Below are 18,295 nucleotides of genomic sequence, written 5' to 3' on the forward strand. Positions count from 1 at the left end.
AAAATGGGAAACTGAAGATTTTATTTAATTATCTTTGAAAAATAAAACTTTGTGATAGGTTGAAATGAAAATAATGAATTTAATTTTGAAATATTTTCATTTTTCTTAAATTCGATTTCAGTTACAGTGTCAGTGGCAGTGTCCTAGCTAGGGCAAAATGGAGAGGACCACGCCTGTCCCTATTACACCAGCACCCCACTGCCTTCTATTGAGTACTCCTTAGCGCCCATTTACAATTAACTGAATGTTCCTTTAAGATTACATTTAAGATACAATAAATGACCCCAAGCCAATTAAAAAGTGTCACTTTCAATAACTACATCATGTTGTAATTAACCCTCAGGTAATTATCGGTGATAAATCAGCTGATCAAGGTTATCAGATGATGATTGACAAGTAGAAAATGGATCCCTATTGGATCTATCACCATTTAGTAGAGAGCCAATCATTGGTTAATAATTAATTTCTACTGCACAATTACTTTCACAAACAGTGCCTGAAATGGCCTGTTGCCCACTCGCCAGATGCGACCAGTTTTGTATTAGGGCAACTAAAAGTTCCCAAAAGATATGAAGTTGCTGGCCCAAAAAAAATGCTTGTGCCACCACTCCCTCGTGCTAGAAAAATAAAAAAATAATTGTCACTTCTTGTTTTTATTTTTTACCACTTCCATTGACAAAGGTTGATAACTTGGGTAAGTGATTAATTCATCCTGGCATGACTCAGACCATGTACAATATGATTCGACCTACATTGTTGTCTAACAAAGTGTAGATATATAATGGCCTTCCTGGTTGGTTAATAGAAATCCATTTGAGCAATAGCAGCAACATTTACAAATCAAATCAAAGGTTAATATCAAGGGTAGCTACTGTCACAAGGGAAATAACAACACCGTTCGCTGCTGATGATGACCATCAAGAATCAGTGGAGCCAGTATCAAGCAATGAATTAAATGGCAATCCATTTTATCACATCATTTGAGGCTCAACATGTGATGAGTATGATGATTCTGATTATTCTGGTGATGAGGAATACAGCCCTGAAGTTGGGGTGTACAAAATGTATAGGGCTATGTTCAGGGAAGGGCTCATAGAAGAATGAATAAAATCTTAAAAAATTTCCTTCTTTGTGGTGTTCTTACAAATGTACTTCTAGGATGTGTTTAGTGGGAATAATAAATTGGTTCAAGTTCTTATTTGTTCCCTGTATTTATGCAATTTACCTCTGCCTGAATTCTTGAATTGTCTTTGTAATTTGAATGATTACTTCTTTCAACCCCAACAAATTACATTTTTTTTTTTGACCAGCACAATGCAATTTGTGAGCTGGCCCTCACTTCAGGCACTGCACAAATATTTTTAAGTTAACAGGTCTAAATTTTGTAGAACCACAGTTGTAAACAATTGCATGTTGCACATGTTTGTTTATTCTAGATGTTAGTTACCTCCCTTATAATTTCAATATTTTTAAAACATTTTTATATTTTCAACTGTACAGGACATTTTCCAAAAGCTTTGATTGCAATAGTTATAGGAAATAATATTCCTGTTAATTAGATGGGATTTTGAAATTTATTATTGAATATTTGTTATATTTCATGCAAAATTTCACCTTATAGTGTTGTCATAAATATAAAGAATCACTAGCCCTTAATCAGTTAATTAGCTTGATACAGTCTCTCTTAGAATAATGATAAATTTTGTCTATACATCAATCTTATAATGAGGGATGTGTGTGATCTCAACTTTAAAGTAGTTCATTTCTGGCTTATACAATGTACATATCTATCTATTATGTAATGAGTATATATTTTCACAAAGCACCAGGTCATCTGAAGAAGGTCTTATAATATGTTTTTCTTGTTGCCAGAAATTTATTCATTTCTCTTTCTATTTCTATTGACTGATATCCACCTCTCATTGAGATTGGTCAGTACAATTTCACCCACTTTTTAGTTCTATTGTGTTGTGTGATTTGTTCTTCATCTAGTGTTCTCTACATATAGTTTTTGAAGGGTATTGACATCCTGGCCTTTTTTGGTCAATTTTACCTACATGTACATGTACAATGTATATATTGATGTTTGCATGATTTTGAAATATTGAAAAATGTTTTAACCAAAATTAAACCACTAGAGTATTTTTCAGGCCTTTACCAAGTTGAAACTTTCCATGTAAATTGCTGAACATAATTGATATTCTTTGGGAAATATTATTTTGGCACTTGTACATGTATTTGGGGAATGTAAGTTCAGATATAGGATTGAGTTGCACATTGTATTGACCATTCTGTTTCTAGTATCTTGGATATCCAGACATCCACATCTATACATGTATGTGCTTGTTTTTTTTCCTATGATTTTCAATACCATGAGCTCTTTTGTTCCTGAATGTTTACTTTTGTTAACAACAACGTGTGCTTGTGTTTTTTCTAGGATTTCCGATACCAGCAGCTCTGTAGATTTCAGATTGATGAAGGACAGTACCCTACAGAAGGAAGCAGTCCTCACTTGATTGCATCATCTTCTAAATACGGAATCTTCTTTGTTGGAACAAGAAAAGGTATTTATCTGGGACATTATTTATTCTTAAAATGGTTTCTTGTGTTTTATATTTTTGTGGTCGGTCTTCATATGATGTTGAAATAAAAGAAATTGTAGTGTAATATCTTCATTTTACATGTATATGTGGCTTATATGTGGCAGTTCAGTGTTCTCCCCAGGCCATTATAATGCTGTATTTTGCAGCGCTATGATTTCTAAGCATGGTGCTATCAGTAATTAATTTTAGTTAGAATGCACTATGGGTATTGTGCTATAATTTTGGAGGAAGGCCAAAAGAGCTGTTCTATGTCAGTAGGGGCTGTGCTATTTAAAAATTATGGGGAGATAACTGGTAGTTACTGAATAAATTTGACTAATGTACATTTTGGTACATGTATTTAAAAAAGAAATACAAATGAAACTTCATACAGCTTGTTTCCCACACATGTATTTTTGTTATATTTCTTTGACAACTTGGTCTGTGTCTTTTTTCATAGGTTTCAAAGTCATAAAAACCTCTGAATTGAGTAGAATTGACAAAGAACATACTAAAGACAGGACAAAAGTGATAATTAAGGACTATCCATGTGTAGCTAGCATTGAGTTATCTACCCCTCCAACATTAATTGCAATTAATTGTGATAACCTTTGTCTGGCTGTAGCAGTTAATAGTGCAGTGTTTATTTATGATGTTAGGAGTTTTTTTATCCAGGTAATTATCATAGATTGATTAAGTATAGGTATAACTATCGGTACTTATATCATGTTGGAAACGTGTAGGATGTTAATATCCAGAGTCATGTTGGGCAACATATTATTGTAGGATGTTAATATCCAGAGTCATGTTGGCAACGTATTACTGTAGGATGTTAATATCCAGTCATGTTGGAACCGTATTACCGTAGGATGTTAATATCCATAGTCATGTTGGCCATGTATTACTGTAGGATGTTAATATCCAGAGTTATGTTGGCAACATATTACTGTAGGATGTTAATATCCAGAGTCATGTTGGCAACGTATTATTGTAGGATGTTAATATCCAGTCATGTTGGAACCGTATTACCGTAGGATGTTAATATCCATAGTCGTGTTGGCCATGTATTACTGTAGGATGTTAATATCCAGAGTCATGTTGGAACCGTATTACTGTAGGATGTTAATATCCAGAGTCGTGTTGGCCATGTACTACTGTAGGATGTTAATATCCAGAGTTGTGTTGGCAAAGTATTACTGTAGGATGTTAATATCCAGAGTCGTGTTGGCAACATATTACTTTAGGTTGTTGGTATCCAGAGTCATGTTGGCAACATATTACTGTAGAATGTTAATATCCAGAGTCATGTTGGCAACATATTACTGTAGAAAGTTAATATCCAGAGTCATGTTGGCAACATATTACTGTAAGATGTTAATATCCAGAGTCGTGTTGGCCATGTATTACTGTAGGATGTTAATATCCAGAGTCATGTTGGAACCGTATTACTGTAGGATGTTAATATCCATAGTCATGTTGGAACCGTATTACTGTAGGATGTTAATATCCATAGTCATGTTGGAACCGTATTACTGTAGGATGTTAATATCCATAGTCATGTTGGAATTGTATTACTGTAGGATGTTAATATCCGTAGTAAAGATATGGGTTTTTGGAAAATGCCAACACATTATACAATTTCCATGTTCTTTAAACCAATAACTAAATTGTACATTACATGTATGAAGCTCTTAGTTCAAGTTTTAATATAAATTTCATCTTTAATGTCACATTTTCAATTTAATTTCAATACTGTTATTCAGGAAGAAGTTGTGAGTTTTCTTTCATTTTATCTAATTTAACATCATGAAAAAATAGTACTGACTTAAGTACACATGTATATCTTCTATTAAGATCACACATCTGTATGTAGCCAATAGGTTGTATTAAATGGAGAAAAAAATAGAAATTCACAATATTCTAAAGGCCTAATTTTAGATAAAGATACATGTAAAGTTATGCATCTCATCAATATTTAAGTTTATACATGTATCAGTATATAATTGTCCCACAACATGGAAAGGGACTTAGAAATACTGGTGTCCATGTGAGCATCTGTCCAAACCTTGTGGATGCAATTTCTCAGAGACCCCTGAGTGGATTTTGTTCAAATTTTGTAGGGTTGTTAGTCACCATATGTGGTTGATCATATTCAACCACTATTTTGATGTGGCAAATTTACGTGAGTTATGGGACTTTGTTGATTTTTTACATGGTTTACTATAGGAACACCTTTGTGAATGCAACTCCTCAGAAACTGCTGTTGAAATTTTGTAGGAATGTTAGTAACCATATGTGGTTGATCATGTTCCCCTGCAATTATGTTTCAATAAATTTAAGATTTTACAGGAATTATTGGGCTTCAACTTTTTTGTGGCAGCAGGGGGGCATATGGCTTTGCTTAGCAATCTTGTTCTAAACTTTTTTAAACTGATGTCAGTAATAACAAATATCTTCAAATAAATACGTGTAAAAAATGTTTTTTTTTAGCGCAGTCCTGCCAACCCATTCCTACAAATAAGGCTACAGTCAGGGTTGGCTGATTTAGCATGGAACCCAGAGAACCCTGCTATGTTGGCCTGTGTCACGGAGGATGGAAGTATAACGTTATATGAAGTTAGTGACAACCTGTCAATCAAAGCCTCTGCTCAGGCATTAGCTACTTGTGGTATGATATTTTCAATTTCCAAGGACTTGCTTGACATTTTTACTTTAAATCATATGAGAATATCCTTTTTAAAGTTAGGACTGTTTTCATTTTAAGACAAAGGCTCATATTTAGAATATTTGATGGCTAGCAAGTTTTTGTCTTCCATGCAAACAGATGAACAAGTATTTATAAGGTGAAAAGTAATTGCTTTAATTACAATGCATTATTGTATGTTGTTTTTAAGTCGCTAATAGTGTTAGCAACTTCTTGCACTCGTAATTTCTGTATTTAATATTCGCATATGATTTGCATTGATGTGTAGTTACAATGTATACACCACATAATCCAGCAGATCTTTGCCATGTTCACCACCACAGCGTCATAGTTCTAGCTTCATACAAGATAAAAATTCACCTCTTAAATATCATACACGAGTGTTCTATGTGTGCTTCTTGCTTGTATGAGAAAGGGAAGTTTACATGAAATGATCAGTTAGTTTTGAACATTACCCAGTTTTCGATTCAGGCACTGAGGCTAGTTACAAGACTATATAGGTCAGATACATTAGCACGCCCCGATATTTATGAATATTCTTTGCCAGCTGCTAAATCTGGTTCATAAACTGGTTCCCTGTTAATATCATAAGTGACCCAAAGATTTCTTCAATGTACCTTTTTTAAAGCACTTGTCTATGCATATTTTTTGCTTGTATTAGAACGGGAATTTACATTAAAAGATAGTATGGTCGGTTAGCATTGAATAAATGTGATATTACCCAGTATCTATATAAAGCCATTTGGGTCATAATGGTTATGAAAGAGTATGCAATGATATCAAGGGAACCAAGATTTTAGCGAAAGTCACTGGATTTTAGAGCATACCGCATTTGTACCATTTTGGATGTTCAAAGTATGTTAAAATCAGTGACAGTGATATTTGACAATTAGCTACTTTGAAGACTTCAGTCTTTGATTTTTTATAATTTATGGAGTTTGATCTTGTAACAAAAAATATTTTATATAAGATAATGTGTAATTTTGATTTATAGTGTGTTGGAGTCCCAAAGGTAAACAGTTGGTGGTAGGTCAGAAAGATGGAAAGTTAGCTCAATATGATCAGGCTCTAGTGAAGAAAAAGGAATGGACATGCCCTAGTATTTTGTCTGGATCCCAGAAAGGTATCACATTGCTGTAGTTAATAATTAGATTATTGGTTTGCTTTCTCATTCACACATGTGTTCTCTAAATTGTACATATACAATTGGAATTTAAATCAGGCCTACTAATTGTTCCATTTAGTACTTGCATTTAGGTTACATACCACCAATTCAACCAATGAGCATTTGGAACGTACGCAAAAATAGTCCTACGCAGAAATTACCCCTGTTCTTCATAGTGCTGTGAAAAAAGTTCTCATCTTATTTAAAAAATTTAAACAGTTTCTGAAAGGAAAAACATTTCTGTACATTTCATAGGTGCATTTTGCTTCTTGTGATGTGAAGCCTAATCTCCATAATGATTTTTAAATATACCCTTATCTTGTGAAAACACTGGGATTTCCCATGCTATTTATAGACCCTTCACTTCCGGTGACCAGTACTGCACTGCAAGTCTGCTAACCCCACATGCCATTCTGAGGATTGTGAGCTGACATATGTAGAATCATGCTGATATATAGTCCTCTGCAGGTTAAAGTTAAGGTAAAGTCCAAAGAAGCCATTGAATATTGTGAAATTAGCATAGAAGCCTATGGGAAGTGGAATTAGTGGTTTTTAGCCTTTAGGATCTAACAATACTCTATACTACTTCCTGTTCAGAAGACCTTTCTGATCAGCCAATCAAATTTTAGCTTTTATGATTGTGAAATCATTGTGTAAAGGGAAAATATAAAGATTCTGTACAAAACTAATTCCCAGCATGCATGCTGAAGTACATTTTAAATGGATCTTATTTTTGTTAATATGTTTTATAGTATGTCATAGATTGATTGCTTCTGTATGATTACATTGAAGACTAAAAAGTGCCCTATTGTTTTTCTGATGGATAAATTTGCCACATTTCTATTTTACTAGAGATTTTCATTGCCTGAAAAACTCTCATTTGTGGCATTATGGCAGAGTGAAACAAGTCAAGATATAGGACATGATTCTGAGTCCTCCTCTTCAGGGATATTTATATGTTTACTTAAAACAAAGTTCAGGTGTCTATTCATGCATGTGTTATTCCTTATCTGTCGAATGTAACAATAAACTTTCACCCAATGGTATTCTAGTGTCTCAGTGTTATGCTACATAAGAGTGTAAAATCAAGTTCTGTTTGTTTTTTAATTATGATGAAGCTGTGTATGAAGGAAGATAAATAATTTCAGATCACTGCAATGGGTAAGTTACCATTTTATTGGTTCACGTGATGTAAGTCCACTCATTAAGGTAATATTCTCTTTGCAGACTTGCTCACAGTATTTCTAGTTTTATATTCAGTTTTAGATGGTTGACCTGGATATTGAACTTGAATTTCATTGATGCCTTGATTCTATGTTATTTTATTTTTATTTCTATTCTATTTTAAACAATCACAAAAGATTTGTGGATGTTTATTGGTATGGTCTTGTTGTTCTGTCCTTAGATTTGTATACCTATATATTGGTATGGTCTTGTTGTTCTGTCCTTAGATTTGTATACCTATATATTGGTATGGTCTTGTTGTTCTGTCCTTAGATTTGTATACCTATATATTGGTATGGTCTTATTGTTCTGTCCTTAGATTTGTATACCTATATATTGGTATGGTCTTGTTGTTCTGTCCTTAGATTTGTATACCTATATATTGGTATGGTCTTGTTGTTCTGTCCTTAGATTTGTATACCTATATATTGGTATGGTCTTGTTATTCTGTCCTTGTTTTGTAGACACTTGGTTTTCATGTGATAATTTAAATATTAATCAGTTGATCTTGATCAAATTTAATAACAAGGTTTCAAACCACTGAAGGAAGATTGGTATTGATTTAAGGGGTTATGACCCAAACCATTTTAGAATTAGGGGCCAAAAACAAGCATTTCATAGAATTTATTTATATAACTCCATGTAAAAATGTGAATGGATCTCTTTGAAATTGTATCACAAGATACCATATCACAAAAGGATGACTGAGATTAATTTAAGGGGTATAACTTGAGCCAAGTAATAATAAGGGACCACATAGGAACACATAGGTGCCATACTTCTTAAGAAATGTTGGTTTGGATTGGTTTTGCAGTTTTCAAATAATATACCAAAAATTACCATTTTGATTGTAGTCAAATTCTTATCCTGAATCAAATATCTAAACTTTATCAAAATTCAATGCTGTATCAAATGAATGGTGTGTTCATACTTGCCCGAACTTTTTGGGTTTGACTTCTGTGATCATATCAGGCTGTGTCCTACAAAGCATTTTATTCAGTAGTAGTGTTGACCTTCATATTGACCTTGAGTTTAATGAATGCCTTGATTCCGTTTTGATTTTTCAGTGGTTGGGTTGACGTGGATATCAACCTTTAGTTTTATGGCGGCCTACCTACCAGATTATGGTGAGTCCAGTGACCAACCAACTGTTGTTCTTATTACAGCAAGTGTAAGTCATTGTATTTTGGATCTGTATTCATGTCAATAATACTGGCAGTGGAACAGAAAAAAAATTAGTTTTTTGTTTTTTGTTTAGTTATAAGGAATATTTTGAATTATTTTTGGCTTTATGAAGCAATGAACTTAATTTTATTCAATTATCTGAGTAACATGTGAAGCAGGTAATATTAAATGTATACGATAAAGTTGTGTTTATTTTCCAGTACTGTGAAAGTACTATTGTTCGTGGGGTACCATTTTTTGTGGACTTCATGGGTAAGGAAAACTACGAAATTTGGTTGCCAACGAAAAAGAATATTCATTTTAAATTGTATGACAGGTTCATCAAAACCATAAATTCAAGAATCCACGAATTTATGCTTTTCCCCTAAACCATGAAAATTGATGTCCACGAATATAAGTATTTTCACAGTAAACCAAACAAAATTACACCTAAATCTCAAAACAGTGGTCATATCAGCACTAAGATTTATGATCAAAGAAACATCTTTAATTTTAATCCTTACCTGTTCAGCAATATACCTTCATCTCCTGCATATAGTGTTTATATTTCACAATTGATTCGCTATGCTAGAGAATGCACTAACTACTCTGATTTCCTTGAACGCCATAAATATCTGCGTAACAGCCTCCTTAATCAGGGGTATGAGGAAATGAGTCTCAAAAGGTCTCTTACCAGCCTGCATTTAACCCCCCCACCCCAATTTTGTTTGAAATGCCCATCGCGGTACCAACTTCTTCAGTGGTGTAATATCTATTTTGCCAGATTTATTTTGGACTTGTCCTGTTAATGGATCAGAGTAGTGTTCTGTAATTTTGTTGTTACCCTTATTCCTTATATGTTTCAAAATAAGGATTTTCCTGCTTAAATTGGTATAAAGTATGTTACAGCTGAGATATTTAATACATTGAAAATAATAATAATTCAGCCAATCAAAACATGTCTTACAAACCAAATTAAATTATTTTTCTTTTCATTCATACTCGCATTCAGGTTTACGTGACTAGTGGTTAAAAGACATGACCCATATGAGTTGTTTATTTATTAAAATTTATGGAAGTTACCACATTTCAAAATTGAACTGATTACAGTAAATAAAGTCTATGACATATCATCTACACATGTATCTTCATTAATCAAACAAGAGAGCCAGTTATATTAATATATTCATATTGGTTTTTTTTAATTAACAGAAAGAAGCGCCCACTAAGTACACATCATTTGAAGATCCATGTTATGGTGGTGGAGAAGACAGGGAGAAGAAGTTCTCCTTCCATTATATACCTAATTGGTATGGGATATATAATTATCAGCAACTCGTTGTTTAGCTCACGTAGTCAAAAGGCCATATGAATTATTACCATCTATATGTGTCGATCGTCCGTTGTCATCTGCTGAATTTTTCAAACATCTTCACGCCTGAAACTGCTTGACAGATTCTAACGAAACCCTTAGGGTATTTTTAACAATCCTTGTGTGGGGATTTTTTATCTGGCCACCATTACTAAAAATAGACCATAGGGGTAAAATTGCAGAATATTGCAAATATCTCAAAGACAGTTGGGTTAAGCTGGCAGGGAGTAAAATTGTTTAGCAAGATGGGATGGATCTATGCCAAAACTTTCAGAAAGATCCTTTGAAGAATGAATTGAGTTATGGGTCCTGAAATGGATTTTTTCTTGAATTTTACATTTCCAACTTTGAAAATCTTCTCCTTTGAAAATACAGAATGGATTGAAACAAAACTCAGCATGAATGAAACATCTTTAACAATCTTTGCATTGGGATCTTTGTTCTTGCAAAAACATGGCTTTTGTTATTAAAAATAGACAATAGCGGTCAAATTGCAGAATTATGCGTATAACTCATAAACAGTGGGGTTTAGCTAAAATCTGACAGGAGTAAAACTATTCAGCATGATGGATGTGACCTATGCCTAAATTTTCAGAAAGATCTATAGACAGATGAATACAGAAAGATCTATAGACAGATGAATAAGTTATGGTTTCCTGAAATGGATTTTTCCCCCAAATTTTACACTTCCAACTTTCAAAATCTTCTCTGAGACTACAGGGAAATAATAACATCTGTATCCAGTAATGTGTTTATTATATTTTCTACAGGGAAATGATAACATCTGTATCCAGTACTGCTATAGAGATCGCGGTGATAGGGAAACATTTTGACAATAGGGTAATTAAACATTTTGTTTGTTATATATCTTTATGAAACCTGTCATAAGAAAGACCTTTTTTGAAGTAATTTTATGAGCCTTTAAGGCCAAAAATAATTTTTAATTTTTCATAGAATTGTGCCACATTTTTATTTCAAGATTCATATTTTCTGTCAGTTTTATGTTTTAACATAAAAAAGTAATTTAGCTGTTACAAAATAGGATTTAAAACTGGGGGTTAATTCTATAAGAACTGTGAATGCTTTAATTATATACATGTACATGACTTCTAGTGAAAAAATAAAATGAACTATTTATAATACATTGTTTATTTATTTTTATCCGTACACATTATTCTAGTGAAACAGAGTATGTTTATTTTACATGTATCCGTTGATCAGGTTTTAATGATGAAAATTTGAGTGATAGTAAAATGGTTGCTTCAAAGTGATAATTCTGAAGCAATATTTGTTTCTGTTTGTAGAATGAGTTGGAGAGATGGAATTTGGAAGATTCAGCTCGAGCAGAGATTCCCTTGGCAGCTGACCATTCAGAAACTTACTCTATGGGTGTAACTTTTGATTTCTCCTCTCAAATGCCTATACCAATATGTAAGTGTATTTTGTCTGGTCTGTACACCTTACTCTTGTTCAGGTTTTCTATCAGAACAGTATTATGTTTTACAGTAATCTTACTAAAACCTTTTGTAAAGTTCCAATAAAGAGTTGTTAATCTTACACAATAATCAATATTATTGATTAATGTTTGAATATTAGCCTAAATATGATCAAAACTGCCAATACAATACAAAATACAAAAGTGTGCCAATATGGGATTTAGCCACCCAATATGTCATGTTGGCCTGGTTAAAATCCACATTAGCCTAGGCCAATACGACCTATTGGACTAGTTAGTCAATAAAGGTATACTTGCATAAGGTTTTCCATCTTGCCTGAGTTATTGGTCCTTGGTTATGCCTCAGCCCAATATGGCTAGCCTCAGACTAATAACTAAGCCAATATGGAAAATGTTATGCAGTAATACTACAAAATAGAAATTATAATTTTAGATATGATATAAATATAAAGTGAAACCTGTCAATAACAAAGCCTGAGTAAACAGAGAACATGTCAATACCAAACCCTCAGTTAACTGAAAACCTGTCAATACCAATCCCTGTGTTAACTGAAAACCTGTCATTATCAAATCCTGTGTTAATTGAGAACCTTTGTGTTAGTTAAAATATAATCTGAACCTAAACTTAAACAAACACCTGTTAATACAAACAATTTCTACAGTTCAAAGGTATTTTATTTTAGATGGTCAAATTTAAAACTATAATTTTTTTTTAAAGATACATGCATTAGCAAATGTTTATTGCATAAGTTTCTACTTGACTATCAGTTAAATATGAGTTTGATATCTAATGATTTTTTTTCAGCCGAAGAAACATCATTACCACCCTGCCCTATCATGTTGGTGTTGTCATCAGCAGGAATATTGATACCATTCTACCTGATTTACACCCACCCTGAAGCTCAACCTCTAACCACACCCCCGGCAGTCCTATCAGGTGATGGGGCAAGACAATTAAGTGGTAAGTATTGTTATATGGTCTACACCCACCCTGAAGCTCAACCTCTGACCACACCCCTGGCAGTTTTATCGGGTGATGGGGCAAGACAATTAAGTGGTAAGTATTGTTATATGGTCTACACCCACTCTGAAGCTCAACCTCTGACCACACCCCTGGCAGTCTTATCGGGTGATGGGGCAAGACAATTAAGTGGTAAGTATTGTTATATGGTCTACACCCACCCTGAAGCTCAACCTCTGACCACATCCCCTGCAGTTCTATTAGGTGATTGAGCTGGACAATCAAGTGGTAAGTACAATGTATTGCTATTTGGGCAGCACCCCTGCTCTCTTTTCATGTGATGGCACTAGACAAAAAAAATGGTAGGTGTTCTTATAGGGTAGACCCCAACTTTCAAGCTTCTCCTCTGTCCACACCCCTGCTCTTTTAGGTGTTACTTTCAAATACTACCATGTGAAATAAAATTTGTGTTGTCTTTTCTAAAAAAAACTTTTTGTATTATTTGACCTGAAGTAATCTTTAATGACTTTACCCTTTTACATCTTTTTATTAGCCCCTGTCAACACAGGTGGAGCACAGCCAAGTGGATCTGCTGTGCCTGGTGGACCAAGTTTTCAGTTTGTCTCCTCCAAACCTGCTGCTACTACTACAGCTGCATCATTCAGCTTCTCCGCTTCAAAGCCTTTGACTGGTACCCCATCCTCAACATCAGTAGCCTCAACATCAACTGGTTTGGGATTCTCAGTGACACAACCATCTACAGGTAGTTATGTCCCCTATATTGTATTATTTAAGTTAGTGGAGCCAGAAATAACTGTAATGTTAGATTTTCATGGCAATGTTATATTCATTACCTATAACACTCACATTAAACTGTCATGAATATTTTTTTCGAAGAACATTATATGATTTGGAGAAAATTAAAAAATTATGTAAAAGTAGTTTGTTTGCAAAATTCATGAAAAAAATGATGGCAGGAACATTTCCCAGTTCACAGTATCAGTTACAGGAATTATTGCATATTTCTTAAATTGTATAATAAATGCAGCAGCTTTTCATTTAGAAAAAAAAACTTTTTTTTTTTCAAGTAATTATAGCCCACTAGATGGGTGACTGGCATATTGCATTCACCTTGTCTGTCCACCATTCCATCCATCCGAATCACAATTATCTTGACTTTCAGTGGATGGATTGATTTCAAATTGGTATATGGCTTTATATAGATATAACATATATTGTAAAGGATTTTAGTTGCTGTTTGATATCAACTTCCTGTTTTGTGGGATTTTGTAGGACTTTGTTGGACAGATTCATTTCAAATTTGTGAAAGTTGTGCCTTATGTTGTAAGCAATTTTGGTTGCTGTCAAATATCAACTTCCTCTTTCATGGAATTGTCATGAAAAAAAGGGGGGGGAATGTATAGAATAACAACCTGTACACTCCTTCATTGGATTGCCATTCAAGGAGGGGGGTGTATACCTAAAATGACAATCTGTGCACTCTTTCATGGAATTGCCATTCAAGGAGGTGGGTATATACCTAGAACGACAACCTGTGCACTCTTTCATGGGATTGCCATTCAAGGAGGGGGTTGTACACCTTGAATGACAACCTGTGCACTCTTTCATGGGATTACCATTCAAGGAGGGGGATGTATACCTAGAATAACAACCTGTGCACTTTTTCATGGGATTGCCATTCAATGAAGGGGATGTATAGAATGACAACCTGTGCACTCTTTCATGGGATTGCCATTCAAGGAGGGGGTGTATAGAATGACAACCTGTGCACTCTTTCATGGAATTGCCATTCAATGAAGGGGATGTATAGAATGACAACCTGTGCACTCTTTCATGGAATTGCCATTCAAGGAGGGGGGTGTATACCTAGAATTACAACCTCTGCACTCTTTCATGGGATTACCATTCAAGGAGGTGGGTGTATAGAATGACAACCTGTGCACTCTTTCATGGAATTGCCATTCAAGGAAGGGGTGTATACCTAGAATGACAACCTGTGCACTTAAATGTTGGTTATTGTTTGTATTGAGTTGAATGTTGCTTTCATAACTTCTTATGATATACAAATCATTGACTTCAGTGTTATTGACATTATTGACTTAAATGTTATCGACATCATTGACTTCAGTGTTATTGACATCATTGTTATCAGTTATTGACATTGTTGACTTCAATGTTATTGATATCAATGTCTTTAATGTTATTGATATCATAGTCTTCAGTGTTATTGACATTGTTGACCTCAGTGTTATTGACATCGTTGACCTCAATGTTATTGATATCGTTGACTTCAATATTATTGACCTTGTTGGTTCCAATGTTATTGACATCATTGCCTTCAATATTATTGACATCATTGATTCAATGTTGTTGAAATCGTGAACTTCAATGTTGTTGACACTAATGTTATTGACTTCTATTTTATTGACATTGTTGACTTCAATGTTATTGACATTGTTGACTTCAATGTTAATGATATTATTGACTTCAATGTTATTGACATCATTAACTTCAATGTTATCAACATCATAACTTTAGTGTTATTGTCATTGTTGACTTAGTTGTTATTTATTTGGATTATGCAATAAAAATTACTTTTCCTTTTACCAGAAAAATGTGCAGTATTATTAACAGTAGTAAAATATGAAATTTACTTTGTCTGCTAAACAGATTTTCTCTATGATTTGGCTGTATCATATATTTTTCTGCAGCTGATATTTGCAGTATCACACCATGAACAATGTGGTACCAACAAGTGATATAAAGAATTGCCATTGGTTGTTGTGCGATTGTGTTATTTTTACTACAAAACTTTATTAATGGAAAGTGTCAATGTTTCTTACGGTAACAAGTGGTGATGTTATATTAGATAAACAATCGCTAGTGTTTCAACCATGGCAGATACTGAAATACTCCTTAAGAATGACAGAGAAATGATTTTATTACAGTTGAAACCTTAATATTACACAATATCAACTAAGTTATTTAATTTCAACATCATAAAAAAACAAGCGTCACTGAATTTGTGATAATGTTGAAATTAAATAAGTTAGTTGAAATTGATAGACTTTATTTTATTCCACTTTTTTATATCTCGATTTTACCATTCTGTTTATTTTTTTACTGTATGTTTACTTACAATTTTGCCTATTTCCACTTTTAATTGGCTTCGTAAAATTTTGTCTGAATTAAATTTGTTCAATATTCAACTTTCATTCATTATGAAACCAACATAATCTTTTTTTCTAATGACACTTCACATTTACATCAACAAAGGAATGCTTAGACAGTAATTTTATAATATTTTGGAATTGAAGGTTTCAGCTTCGGAGCAACAGCAGCTTCCAGTGAATCACCTGCACCAAAGCCAGGGATGTTTGGAGCACCCCCTGGTGGCATATCATTCGGACAAACTGCCAGTTCTACAAGCACGACTCCAGCTTCTGCTGCAGGGAGTGGATTTACTTTTCAATCATCACCAGCCACAAAATCTACATCCTCTTCATCTACAGGGGGAAGTGGTTTTAACTTCTCATCAACATCAGCTAATTCAACTGAGTCTACTTCAGCTCCTGGGAGTGGATTTGGTTTCACACTAACTCCTGCCTCTAAATCAACATCTTCTGCTGCTGCAACAGGAAGTGGATTTGGTTTCACATCAACCCCAGTCTCTAAATCTACTTCCTCTACCTCTGCAACAGGAAGTGAATTTGGTTTCACATCAACTCCAGCCTCTAAATCTATATCATCTGCTGCAACAGGTAGTGGATTCGGTTTTCAAGCAACACAAGCATCTGCTGGAGGAAGTGGTATTAGTTTTGGAGGAACTCAAGCCACAAAATCTACAACTTCCACACCTGTTTCCTTTAATTTTGCCAAACCTTCAGGTACCAGTGGTACTGTTTCCCCTGTTCCTACAGACAGAAGTAATGCCCAACCAGTGTCATGTAGTACTTCAGTGACAGGCACATCCAGCTTGTTGCCAACCCCTGCTCCATCATCTGGATTTGTAGCTGGGCCTGAAACTGATTCAGTGCCTGAGACAAGACCTGACCCACCAAATCAAGGTTGACTAAATGCTATAAAAGCGTTAATGTTATTTGTTAGTCCTGATGTAATTTCTTGAATGTAAAGATGACAATGTTGGCAATACTTTTTTATTAAGGTTATATCCATGATTTAATGGTTTCCATTTTTGTACATTAAAAACATGAACTTAAATAGAAAGAAAAATAAAACAATTTGTGTAACACATTTATCATATTTAATTGACAACACCTTGAAAGATTAACTTTTACTACTTTCACCGATTACAACATAGAATTATATATACTGAAGTATTAAGCTGGTGTTACATGTATGTTTTCTTAAGTTTACTGCAAATTTTGAAATCTAAATGTTCTGTCAAATTTACAGAAGTAATGTGTTGTTAAATCAAAATTTTAAAAATGTGGTTTAGGAATGGCATTTGGTCGAGGCAGAACCCAACCGGTGACACCTTCAGTGAAGGAGGAGGTAAAACTAGCCTCACAACCTGCCCCCCAGCCTGTCCTACAGCCAAAACAACAACCAATTCATCAACCGATTCAACAACCAATACAACAACCAATTCAACAACTAATTCATCAGCCAATTCAACAGCCAGTAGGTCAGAGCAAAGCTTTTACAGAACAAGGTCTGGTTAAAAGCTTATTGTTGGTTTCTTAATCAATTATTTCAGTTATTTCATCCTAAGATTTGTATTTATTAGGGAGTGGCGGTTGCCTTATAGTGATCACACTGTCTGTCTGTCCGTTACAAACTTGTGTCAGATTTTTTTTGTATTTCAATTTCAGCTTTTAATATATGGTGTTGGTAGACCATCTAAAGACAATGTGTTGTGTACCATGGATAGTGGCCTACGACCCTGAACTTTGACCTCAAGGTCAAATCCTGTTTTTCAGTGACCAACTTGTATCTGAGCTGTAATTTTTTTATCTATCGATGTAGGCTTTTAATATTTGGCATGTGGGTCGATCCACAAAAGATTATGTGTTGCATACCACATATTAGATAGTGACCTATGAACTTAAACTTTGACCTCAAGGTATACATAGCTTAATTGCCGTGGCGGTGTCCACAGAGATGGATTCTATCTTAACGATTTCTAGTTAATTTATGACATCATTGTGGATCTGCATACACATGGTTAGTAAGACAGAGCAAATGACGTACATAGGAATCAGTGCTATTTCAGTGTCAGATTAGCATTTTTTGTTCACAATTACAAGTGCTTAAACTATTTTTACTGTTTGAGAAATTGTTTCTTGCCTTATATTTTCAGAAGAGAGTGTAAACAATCTCGATAGTACATACACCCACAGTATTATGGAAGAGGTAAGTCTATGAGGTGTACATACACCCACAGTATTATGGAAGAGGTAAGTCTATGAGGTGTACATACACCCACTGTATTATGGAAGAGGTAAGTCTGTAAGGTGTACATACACCCACAGTATTATGGAAGAGGTAAGTCTATGAGGTGTACATACACCCACAGTATTATGGAAGAGGTAAGTCTATGAGGTGTACATACACCCACAGTATTATGGAAGAGGTAAGTCTATGAGGTGTACATACACCCACAGTATTATGGAAGAGGTAATT

The 18,295-nt window shown here is 34.2% G+C and overlaps 2 protein-coding genes across 7 annotated transcripts in view; both read left to right on the forward strand.

Moving 5' to 3' along the window:
- LOC148613107 (uncharacterized) overlaps positions 1-18,295 on the forward strand; it is a 39,140-nt gene that overhangs the window by 425 nt on the left and 20,420 nt on the right. For 5 of the 6 annotated variants that reach the window (XM_088595148.1, XM_088595152.1, XM_088595150.1 and 2 more), the window contains exons 2-14: positions 2,438-2,564; positions 3,043-3,257; positions 5,073-5,250; positions 6,281-6,409; positions 8,743-8,846; positions 10,052-10,149; positions 10,982-11,051; positions 11,516-11,642; positions 12,473-12,628; positions 13,182-13,391; positions 15,967-16,716; positions 17,109-17,324; positions 17,973-18,025. In XM_088595148.1, coding sequence (XP_088451274.1) covers positions 2,438-2,564; positions 3,043-3,257; positions 5,073-5,250; positions 6,281-6,409; positions 8,743-8,846; positions 10,052-10,149; positions 10,982-11,051; positions 11,516-11,642; positions 12,473-12,628; positions 13,182-13,391; positions 15,967-16,716; positions 17,109-17,324; positions 17,973-18,025 — 2,433 coding nt within the window. The other variant, XM_088595154.1, reaches the window with a different exon arrangement.
- Positions 3,645-4,244, forward strand: LOC148613108 (uncharacterized). The gene has a single exon (XM_088595195.1). It carries the CDS (start codon positions 3,645-3,647, stop codon positions 4,242-4,244), a length of 600 nt encoding a protein of 199 aa, XP_088451321.1.

The sequence above is a fragment of the Perna viridis genome, chromosome 7 (genome assembly GCF_037379345.1).
Source record: "Perna viridis isolate PV_CMFRI_1.1 ecotype Kerala chromosome 7, ASM3737934v1, whole genome shotgun sequence".
NCBI classification, from domain to species: domain Eukaryota; kingdom Metazoa; phylum Mollusca; class Bivalvia; order Mytilida; family Mytilidae; genus Perna; species Perna viridis.